Raw genomic sequence first — 12,234 nt, forward strand, 5'->3', positions numbered from 1 at the left:
GGGGAGTGGGGGGAACGAATGGGGGAATCAATGGGGAGCTGGGGGAATGAAAGGGAGATGGAGGGAATGAACGGGGAGTGGGGAAAGGAATGAAGAGTTGGGGACAGGAATGGGGGCTGGGGCCAGGCAGGGCCTCCCCCAAGATCCCCTCCCCCCTCCTTCAGCCCCCCAACCCCCTACTTATCTAACAAGAAGCGCTCCAGGTCCCTGGAGCTTGCACCAATGCCTCCCCAGCAGACAGCATGCTTCAGCATGGGGGAAAGGGCCAACCACAGAAACACTCTGGCTGGCTACCAGTGTCTCTGCGGAGGATCAAGCCTCTGGTTGCCTCAGGGCATGGTCCAGGACTGTGACCTGACCCAGGGTATTATTTGACCCCTACAAATTTGCAGTGCAGGGAACATTTTTTTTGTTCCCACATGTGCCTCTTGCAGCATCTGAAAAGGGTTCGAGATGCTTGTCTGGATACGCCCAAAGAGCACATTTCAATGTCTGTGGAAAGCAGCGGACTACTCCCAAGGTCACGGATGTGCAAAGACTCTCTGGGGAGAATGGAGAAGTATACACTGGCTGCCTTTCCGGCATAGACTTCTCCCCACCTTGCTTCAGAACTTACTTGGTACCTGCTCCTCACTGTGCTGTTCAAAAGCAAATGGGAATGGCTGCAGATTGGGGAAGCACCTATGTACCTCAGGGATAACTCCCGGGGTTGTCATACAATAATACTGAATCACATCCCTACACTTACATGGGGTCAGAGTGATGTGGAGTCTGGATTATTGAGTGAGGTGCTTATCTAAGTGGGCACTAGTGCAGGGGCTTACCACTCTGTACTCGGATGACAAATTTTAGGCACTTGAAATATTAGTCTGAGTGACTTCCCCAAAGCTACAAGATAGGTGGTATTAGATCAGGGAGGGATCCCCTGCTGACTCTCTTTCATAGTCTACAACATGTTGCCTTCCACACTGCTGCACTGCCTCTCCTCATGGCCCAAAATCTCACTGGTTGCTCAGCAAAGGGGCTGGCTTTTGTCATGTCCAATAATTCTGCTACCAACAGTAGCATGGCTGGCAGTGTCCTTCATAGCCATAAACTGATATAGGGTTTTCCGGGAAAAAAACAAAACAAAGAACTTGTAACCACATTGTATGCTTAATCCCATAGTCTGCTTCTGAATACCTGTATACAGAGGAGGGGAAAACTTTGACAAGCTTTCATCTTAGTAAGTAAATCCTCTTCTCTTTCTTTTTTTCCCTGTCTGTTCCAACCCCTTCCTATCCTGTCAGGTCTCAGAGACTCTCCTGCTCCCAACTTCTGCATCTTGACGACATGGCACTGACACTCCCAGGAACTGTTCCCCTCTGTATGGTCAGCCTTGGAATTCTACTCGTGGTGTGTGCGGTCCCTGCTGAAGCTGGGTAAGATGGCAAAAAATCTTTAACAAAGCAGTAGGAGTCCCCTCTCACTTTGCTGGAAATAGTGCAATGTAAGGTTCCCACAGCCTAATCTCACTTCACTTGGAATATTCCAGCACAATCTGGAAGAAAGGCCACTCTGAGCTTTTCTTTGAATAGTGCAGTGTAAACTGAGAATTTGTTCGCTTTCTTTCTAACCAAACCTTATGTATTTGTAATAGTCATGTGTCTTTAAGGCATGCTATATGTGATAATCTTGAATATCTATCAGAATGATGGGGCAACCATCTTCCATCTTACTTCTCAATAGGTCTGCATACTTTTCTTATTCACATGAAATATTCCAGCAAAAAAAAAATGTTCCTTACTTTCCTCACAATGTCTTGCATTGGGATGCCTCACTCCCTTGTAGCCATAGGTGACTGATTATATTAACATTATTTGAGCTGCTAGAGCTAGTGGTATGTCAGCATTTTTATGACAAAAACCAGTTTTCTAACTTGGTTCATGCACAATCTACTCTTGGCTAAAGTTTTGCTCATATGAGGTCAAAGGGATCATATGAGTGATCCCTTTGCTTCCTTTACAAAATTGAACAAGTTACATTGACCTACCTGTGTAGCTGCCAGAAGTTAATAACTGGGAAAAAAAACCACTTTGATTTTTAGATGAAGCTCCCCAGTTTGGCTAATGATTCCTGGTCTTGGCTAGTACTGGTACTCTTTGCCCTTAGCCAGAAGTCCACGATCTGGAACAATACTAGCCGTGCTTGCTTTCTTGGATTTGTACATTGATTCTGAGCAGAGAAAACAAAAGCCCATTTTTTCACAATTAGCCATCTGTAAAATCACATCACCCTGTAGTCCAGCATCAGCAGGGCCCTAGAAGCATCTAGTACAGGCTTGTCCAACATATGGCCTGCGGGCCACCATGCAGCCCACCAAGCCATTTTCTGAGGTCCGCGGTGCTGCGACAGGAAACAAAAGTAAACACTGTTTACTTTTGTTCCCACCCCTTGTCCCTCCCCCAGCCCCTCAGCAGATTCCTAATGGCTGCTGAAGGGCTGGGGAAGGGACAAGGTTCCCACACGCACTGCGTCAGCTTGACGTTGCCAACACGGTGTGGCTCCTCCCCTACCCCTTCATTTCACGGTGTCCCTTCCTCACCCCACCCCTCCCTTCCTCATTTGCATGCCAGCTCCTCCCCTCTCCCACATTGCAGGGTTTCCATTCCTATCCCCACTCCTCCCTTCCTCATTTGCATGCCGGCCCCGCCCTGTGCCAGTTGCTGCCGGCCACATGGGCTAGAGCAGGTCATGGTGCAGTGGGGGGGCGGGCACAGGGGGCGTGGATGCTGGCTCAGAGGGATGCTGCTGCTGCTGTGGCTGTCGGGTCGGGAAGCCGGTGCTGCTCCCACCTCCCTGCATCCCCCCGTGCCTGCAGACTTCATGCTGGGGATGGTGAGTTACAGGCCCAGGGAAGGGAAGGACCCCTGCCGCTTGGGCTCGGGCTCGGGCTGCCCCAGGGGAGAGGGAGTAAGGGGGTGTCCCTGCACATCCCGCACCCCCCCCTGTAGAGTTCCCACCTGTCCCCCTGGCTGCTGAGCCCAGGCGTGCAGGTGTGGGAGCATCCTCAAGGCTGCCCAGTGGCAGGGAGGACATGGTGGAGTCAGGCGGCACCCCTTGACCCCTGTGCCCCCAGGCCATGGCCAGACTGGACAGGCCACACGAGCGCCCGCTCCTGCCAGCCCACTGGGTGATAAAAAGTTCATGATCTGGCTCCACATTCAAAAAGGTTGGACACCCCATATCTAGTACATATATCTAGCAGAAGTATTCAGTTTCATGAATTTCTGTGTGGCCATCATGTGTTCACTGACACTTAATCTATGTATATGCATGCCATATGCCTTCATTATCACAAAAATGTGCTGTCCACACATTTACACATGTATGTGTGCACTGGTATATTTGCTTGCATTTATTTTTACATCTACAAGTTCATAGCCACATATAAATCTTAAAGAGATCTTTCCAGAACGACCCATCCTAGACTTTAAACAATCACTGAACCTCACCAGCCGAATGGATCCAGACCATGCCAGGACAAGAAACGTAAAACCTCCCAACACACCTCAAATACTCTCTCAATAACTATACCCCACAACAGAACCATCACCATTCCTGGATTACAGAAATATAACATAGCTCATCCAGTGCACTAAATGCTGTGATGAGAAATATGTAGGTGAAACCAAACAAAAACTGCATATCAGAATGAACACACACCAAAAATGCATCAGATCCAAAAATACCTAATTACCTGTGAGCACACATTTCTCACAAGACTAAAACTCTCTCTCCAGTCTCTCAGTTCTAATCCTCAAAGGGAATTTACAAAATACCTTTTGTAGGTGAGCCAACAAACTTCACTTTATAAATGTATTGGATACAAAAATTCATGGACTAAATATAGACATTGGATTTATAGCGCATTATAACTTACCTGCCACCCAGTAACCCCAGGTAACATCTCTACGTTTTACCAGCTACATTCTATCACCAGGGCAACGTTTCCCGTTTTCTCTCTGCATCTATGTCTCACACCTATCGTCTCCTATTGCCTCTGATCCTCACTGCCATGCATTTTGCATTTTCACAGACCTGAATTTTGCATATTAGCTTCTATTCCACCATGGGAAACACAAAACACCAGCAGACTCTCCCTATGCCTAAAAAAGGGTATTTGTACCCAAAAGCTTGCAAAGAACAATTTTTCCAACTGTTTAGTTAGTCTACTAAAAGATATCACATTTACTAGGGCTGTGCCAAGCTTCAGTCCCTCATTCAATTCAGTGGAGATTTGACCCGATTTGGTGGCTGAATCTCCAAATCTGAATCAAATCAGAGTACCCTTTAATCTCTCTGAATCGAATTGGAACCCTCCAATTCGATTTGGAAAGATTCAGAGATTCGGACATAGACACAGCTTTAAATGTTTTTTCTATATACCTCTAGGTAGCAGGGGCTCATGAGTGCTGAGATGCTGGGGCGCATGGAGTGTCCCACAGAAGGACAGGGTGCTCCCCAGTGCACTCAGCAGCAGACCCGGAGCACTTCTGGTCCACTTCTGGGTCTGCCGGAGAGTGCTCTGGGGGGCTTCCCAGCACTCCCTTCCCGCTTGGCGACTGGTGGCTCCTGGGTCTGGGGGGGCACTCAGGGTCCTCCTGTGGCTGATCATTGAGTCAGGGGGGTGCTGGGAGGCCTACCATTGCATTCCCCGGCAGACCCGGAAGTGGATCAGAAGTACTTCTGGTCCACTTCTGGGTTTGCCACCAAGCACGTGGAGGCCTCCCCCACACACACACTCCTGCAGGATGCTCCATGTGCCCCAGCATCTCAGCATTCACAAGCCACACTGGTACCTTGAGGTATGTAGAAACAACTTTTAAAGCTGTGTTTATGTTCAAATCGTGGATTCTCCGAATTACTATCAAATCTTCAGATTTGGATTCAGCCAAACTGAATCAGGGACAGTGACTCATATCAACGAATCAAATCACTGTCCCCAATTTGGGTCAAATCTGAATCAAATAGGGCCCACTTTGTACACCCCTAACATTTTTCCAAAGAAACTTGTTACCCACATATACAGTTGTATACATGTATACAAGCCTACATATATGTGTGCACTCTTCATGCCCACATGCAAGTATGTATGTACATAAGGTATAAGAAAATACCAGGGTGCACACACAAATACAAGTGTGCACCTGTGTACAAGCTGGCTATTTTCCTCAACACAGTTAAACCAACAAGCTGACAGGCTCCTTCTCAATGGCGTCATACAAAATTCTCCTCCTCAAGCTGCCTGACTGTAATCATACCCCTTTTCTGTAAGCTGTGGTGAAAGGCTTGTGCTTTGTTCTTTGACATTGTAAATAGGGTTCTGAGGAATAGCCAGAATACTTGCTGAATAGCTACTTCTCATACAGCAATATCTTGGCACTTTCATCACAATGATTACTGGTCCTTATGAGGTACAGTAAACTGCTTGTGTGAACTTTCATTTCATTTCCATTTTTTTTCTTATGATAAAACCATCCGTTTGTTTGTGCCGGGATATCATTGTAATAGAAAAGCTGACAGACTCGTGGTGATAAGGGCAGCAGCAAGGACTGCTATAATTTAAAGTGAGTCTGTGGGTGTGAACTCCATGTTCTCCTGTTTTCTCTATTCTGGGTATCTGGATGTTCATTTGTCATGAAGTCCTCCTGCATTTTGCTGAAAAGAGTTGCTTAAGTGGGTGTGAAGCTATGTTCTAGGAGCCCTGCTGCACTGTGCTTGTTATCTAGGCAGTCTGTGACTGGCATTTCTTCATGCTGATCCTCCCAGGAACTACACTAACCTTTGTTTTACCTGTGCTCATTACAGATACCAGTTCCCTCCTGGTGCACACAGAGGAAGTATTATCTTGTGGCCTTTAGTCCTTCATCATAGGTCCAAATCTGTCCCTATCTCATTCTGATCTGGTGCTACCCTGCAGAGCACTTCCACTTCTTACATGCACAGATCCTCCTCTCCCTGTACAGACTTGCCCTCACCTAACATTGCCATACTTTCTCCCTTGTCTCCATTTCAGACCCCGTTCCTTTCCAGTCAAAGAAGGCAAGTTCCGAGAAATCTATGGTGCCCTCTTCCCCACCCTGTGCTCTGGCTGCAAAGTCAAAAGTTTGGCATGTTGACCTCATTTTCACTTCTCTCCTCCCTGAACCCCTCCTCTCAGTATGCTGCTTTCTTCACAGAAACTCTTAAGGAAGATGTGAATTTCACAGTGTTCATGTCTGAGCCAAAATTTTGATCAAATAAAGCAAACCAAGTGCAAAATTAATCAAAGAGTTTTTTAGCAGTTCCTAATGGAGTACAGCCAGGAATCTCTTAAAAGTCTATCCTATCTCACTGAATAGTAAATTTTAAATAGCTTCTTTTAAAAAACCATACCTGATTGCTAGGTTTTATTAGCATGTTATATATTCATAAGTTATAGGAAGACTGAGCACACCAGCAGACATTGATAGATATGGTTAGGAGACATGGTTATATACACATTATTGAATGCTGGTGTAATTGATTATCCACTTATTAATACAGCCATTTACTAGAGATGATAAAAATCAGAACTTTTGTCCTACAGACAATTCAGAAATTTTGAAATTTGTTTTCCCCCCCAAATCCAGACAAAAAAACCTAAATAAAATCTCTTTGTGGAATGGAAGCCTCCAAAAGCTTCATTTTGACCTTTCTGATAAAACCAAACTGTGTTGACAATTCTGAATTATATGTTTAATCTCTTTTGGTTGGAATTTGCTCAGCTGATACCTTTAGAGCTGCTGTGGTGGTTATAGAAACTGTAGGTGAAGTGCCTGACTCTCACTCTCCTCTTTGGGCTGGGCATCCTGGCTGGATACTATTTCCCCTTATGGTTCAGGTTGGTCCAAGGACAGTGAAAACAGTGAGGAGTTATGGGAGATGCAGTCCAATTAGGGATTTCAGCTGTTAGAAGGGAATAGGAGCAAAATACACCTCAACGATACATTCCCATGATGCCTGCAGTAGATCAAAGAAATATAGATTAATAGCACACTGATTTCAATTAAAATGCTCCAGGTAGGGTCAACAAATGCAAGTGCTTTATTTGAGTTAACCTGAACATTTTTGGTTTTGATTTTCCAATACAAACCCCCCACCCCTTAAAAAATATCCAGTAAAAAAATACTGGCTTTTGCAGAAGCTGAATTTTCTATTGAAAAAGCCAGTAGACAGAGTGCTACATTTTATCATTTTGTCACCACTGATTAACTGTAAAAATACCTGTAACATGGGTCATGGACAGACAAACCAATTTATAAAGTTATAAGGGGAGTGACTTCTCACCTCAGCTGCTCCATGGTAATTGTTCCATTTGTTTATTCCTGTTGCATGCTAACTGGAAGTTAAACCAGGGCAGCTTACTTCTGAATGGACCATCACACTGAATAATGGGTCTCAGATATGTTCAGTGCTTCTTTCTTCACTCATTATTTTCTATTTTTTACCTGAAATCTTTATTTCCTGGCTCAGGCTTGGAACATCAAAATACGACAGTTCTGTTTCTGGCAGAACTGTGGCAAGACAAACTGTTTTTATGAGATTTTAGAGCCCACCAAAACCAACAAATCTGGCTAGTCTGACTGAGAATTACTAAGCCTAAAGATGGCTGAGAGGATCCTCTGAACCTTGTCTGTCCTGTCACTATCCAGTTTACCAGTGGTATTATCTGGGCTAGTAATAGTGTGTGAACTAAATTAGCTTATTTTAATGCTCATTAAAGGGTCTCTGAAAAAACCATGCTATTTAGTTAATGCACATTAAAATAGGCTAATGTTCATTAAGCATCACTTAAAAACCATGCTCTATAGTTAATGTGTATTAAGACCGGCTAATGCGCATTTTCCTAGTACCTCACAATGGAATTAACATGCATTAATGTGTCTTTTCTAATGTGCATTCAGTACCTCTGGGCAGTTTTACACATGCTCTGGGGTGGCTCCAAGAGCCACACCAATTCTAATTAAAGCACTGCTGCATCTCAAGTTCATTCAAAGAGCTTTAGTTCAAGTGCCCCTACCACCATTTTTAAGTGCGGGGACACTGATACATGAGACATAGGAGGCTGCTGGAGTGCAGTAATTGCCACGCTCCAGCAGACTTGGTTCATAATGTTTGCTCTGACAGGCTGAAATTACAGTGCGTTGGAGCAACCTCTGCACTCATGTACAGGTGCCCTCCAATGTGAGGTCCTAAATTAATGCATATTAGGCTCCACTAATGCACAGTGGCATATTTGCATACTTTTTTAGTGATGCTTAATTCACAGTAGACTATTTTACTGTGCATTAGTGTAATGTCATGGTTTCTATGTGATACTTTAATGCACAGTTAAATAGTCTACTGTGCATTAAAGCACATGTGTAGAGGTGCCTGGGGGGCATTTGTACATGTTTGCACTGGCACATACATTTGTATAAACTGCAAAATACATGTCAGCACTGAGAAAATGGCAGCATGTCAGCGCTCAGAAAAATCAAAGGTACTTTAGTTCAAAAGCACACTGCCACCATTTTCTCAGTGCTGACGTGCATTTTACCATTTATACAAATGCACGTGATGGCATGCCAGGCACGTCAGCTTGTGTGCGGAGAAGACTCAGTTAATCAAGTCTGCTCCAGTGCACCAGATCTCCAGATCATTGGAGCAGACAAAGGTACATATATAAATGCCCAGAGGTATTAGATTTAATGCACATTAATGAATGCACATTAATGCATGTGTAGACATGCTCAGTGATACCAAGGTGGTGGACTCACCCAACATGCTTAGCAAGACTCAGAAAGATAAATGCATGGGCCATGTGACAGGCCAGGATGGAGTCCCACACAAGAATGCTGGGAGCTTCTAAATGCTACTACTGCTTTATGAAAGAAGTATAATGAAGGAAGAGAGCGTTTAGTAATGCTATTTTCCATCATGGTTTCTGCACCACAAAGGGAAGCTGCGCTTCCCACAAATTAACTCTAATACTAGGGACAGACTTTAGACATAAACCAGTTTAAGTGATCAGAAACTGGTTTAAACCTGTAACAGAACAGCTGTTCAGTGCACATAAACCAGTTTGAAAATGGCTGAAATTGATTTGCGATAAACCTGGTTGAATGTAGTATCAGACTTAACTGATTTGGCTCAAACCAGTTTATGCAATGTCTGTCCCAGACTCATTCCTAGTTTAAATTAAATCAGACTCCCCAGCATCCCAGTATGCTCTCTGGGCTGGGCGGGGCTCTCTGCTCCACACCAGGACTGGTCCTCCCCCTGCTTCTTGGCAGCAGCTCCAGCAGTCTCTGCAGGTATCTGCCTGGCTTCTGCTCCCCCTGTCCCCTCCCCACTCTCTGCTAGGCAGGCATTCCCCTTCCCCCACTCCCCCACTGTCCCTCACAGACGTCTCTCAGAATTAACTAGCAGACCACATGCTGGCTACCTCTGAGCTGTGGCACATGGGACAAAGGCAAAATCAACAGATATCTGGTAACATCTCTCTGTTTTCTTAATGGGGTGATAAACACTGAGTTAGGGGTGATACACATTCCTTGCTGAGCTATTCAGGAAAGGGGGAACCCCTCCCTAATCAGAGCGTCCTGCCTGGGCCAGGCCCCCTCAGCTCCGCAATGTGAAAGAAAAGGAGGACTGCTCTAGCACCCCCTGGCTTCTAGCCTGAGCTACTGCAGGCATGTGCCTGCTTTTCTGGGATGCGTGTCTAGTTACAAACTGATTTAGCCTAGCCAGGTAAGACTTCAGTACACAATAAAGGACAAACCTTTTCCCCTCCTCCAACAATTAACTGAGGATGGGAATAGAATGCAAGTGATACAGAAAGATGAGGAAAGGGAGACAATAAAAAAAATGTAGCAGCTTTATTGCGTAGCTGCTCTACCCACCCCTTGAAAGGGGAACCCCATTCCAAGGGGTCTGGTTTGCAGATGTACCCATATCACTGACATCCCCTAGCTACCTGCGCTGGCATCTCCCCCAGTTGCTTCGTTCACTCATCTTAATCAAGCCACTGCTCCCAAGTCATTTATTTTTTCTGTTTAGCAGTAACACATTGATTTGTCAGTGCTAGAATGCAGCCCATCTGATGAGGCTCCTGCAGCACTTCCAGCAATTCATCCACTAAACCAGCCATTCATCTCTGTGCCTTGCTGTGTTTCTTCATCCATCATGCTGCATGACCATGCTTCTAAATCTTCCCTCCACACCTTCCCTCCCCTCCACCCCCACCATTTCCTTGTTGCTTCTTGCAGTGTGGTTTCACTAGTGTCTTTTTCTACCTACATCCTCCATGCATCTCTGCATCTCTCTAGTTTTTTTCTGTCTGCTTTCTCTTTTATTTAATCTGCTCTCTATCCAGGTATTGGTCCTACTGATGATTCCTGCTGGGAAAAGCTATGATTATAATTATTGAGAATACGTTCCTGGGTGACATTATTAGTCTGTCTCTTCCACTGATGAGTGTCTAAGGGCTCAATGGCCTGATTTTCCAAGTTGATTGATGTCATGGAGAGTTCTAGGATCTCACCACTGAAAATGATGCCCTTGGTTGGCATTAAAATGCACAATTTGAAGGCTTATCTATTTCAGGATTCCAGTTTTGCATTGAAAATCTTTTGAGATGAAGCTTGTTCATGAGATTCAGTATTTTCTTTGATCCAGCTGATCAGAAAATACCATAAAAAGACTTCCTGAGGTATTTCAGCATTACTGCTTTGAATTGAAACAGGAAATGCAGAAGCAAGTGCAAATGAAATTTGATTTAAAAAAGGAAAATGCCCAACAACAAAAAAAAACACTTTCACATTTTAAATGAAAACTCAATGACTCTTATAGCCAAAGCGCTTTGCTTATTTCCAGTTCTCAGCAGTCCACCTTCTTGGAGTTGATTGCCTCTATAGAAAAGTTCTTCTGCAGTATGCATTATGCATGTCATACTGGGAGAAACCAGAAATGGAGTTACCATGTGGTCCCCAAAACCACTGCTCCTAAAACATCCTCCATTAGGGGTGCTGGGAGATTCTAGGACAAGGGAAGATGATCCTAACTGTTAGACCTCAACTCCATGCAATGCCCAACGACTACGGAGACAACAGACTAATGCCATCACACATCACCTGCACACATTGCTCATCAACAGCTTTATTCAAAATGGAGACAGCTTTGGACTAGCTCCAACAAACCGGGGAGCTGCAGTGAACATTATTTTTTTCCCATATTTATACACCTTGGTGTATGCTTATTAACATTTACCCCACTTTGTCTCTCCTTTTTTCCACCTTAGTTATTCCCATTTTAAGCTTGCCTCTGTTTACTGCTTACTTAATTAGCATGGAATTGCCTATGCATTTCACTTATTTACATATCTTTTTGCTATGAGCACATGCTTAAGACCCTAGCACCTCTATTTCAGTCATTTGGGTGGACTTCAAACAAAGCCTGGAAGCTTCTGGAGGCTTCTTTATCAATCACCATTCACCTTTTCATATATGTTTATCTTGGATTCTGTTACCAGTTACGTGTTGTCTTTTACATTCCAGTCTGTTTTTCAGTACCATGTTGTACCATCTCCATATTCCTAAGACTTCACCTCATTTATAGCATGCAGATTTACACAGACTCACTTGCTGCTTTTTTCAGAAAATGGTTGACACAGTTACGATGGCTACTTAGCATAAGCATTCATAAGCAAAATCGGCTTTATCTCCTAATGATCTATATATCTTACAAGACTACTATATTGTTATGAAAATGCTTGCCTAAGTGTCTTGCAGTGTTACTTTTAACACACCATTCTGCCTTGTGGTTAGCAGCTCTGCTAGGCCACAGGTTATAGCCTTTTTATTCAGCTACAAATCCAATGCTTCCCAAGATCCAAATACTGTCACCCTAACAACTAACTAGTACTCCTAAACTATTCCCTATACTGACTGCTGTTTTATAGAAGCAGAATCATAGAATCATAGAATCAATGAGTTGGAAGGGACCTAGACAGATCATCTAGTACGACCCCCTGCCGTGGGCAGGAAGGAGCACTGGGGGTGGTAGGGGTCATAAAACCCCAGCCAGGTGCCTATCCAGTCTCCTCTTGAAGATTTCCAGGGAAGGTGAGAGCACCACCTCTCTGGGAAGCCTATTCCAGGCTCTGGCCACCCTTACAGTGAAGTAGTTCTT

General features: G+C 44.5%; 1 protein-coding gene across 4 annotated transcripts in view; it reads left to right on the forward strand.

Moving 5' to 3' along the window:
* Positions 1-12,234, forward strand: part of GABRA3 (gamma-aminobutyric acid type A receptor alpha3 subunit) — a 321,368-nt gene that overhangs the window by 35,811 nt on the left and 273,323 nt on the right. For all 4 annotated transcript variants that reach the window (XM_019521407.1, XM_019521409.1, XM_019521410.1 and 1 more), the window contains exon 2: positions 1,290-1,421. In XM_019521407.1, coding sequence (XP_019376952.1) covers positions 1,333-1,421 — 89 coding nt within the window. In that variant the 5' untranslated portion in view covers positions 1,290-1,332. The remainder of the gene's footprint in view (positions 1-1,289; positions 1,422-12,234) is intronic.

This window comes from Gavialis gangeticus, unplaced genomic scaffold (genome assembly GCF_001723915.1).
Source record: "Gavialis gangeticus isolate Ggan-Ray unplaced genomic scaffold, GavGan_comp1, whole genome shotgun sequence".
Classification (NCBI taxonomy): domain Eukaryota; kingdom Metazoa; phylum Chordata; order Crocodylia; family Gavialidae; genus Gavialis; species Gavialis gangeticus.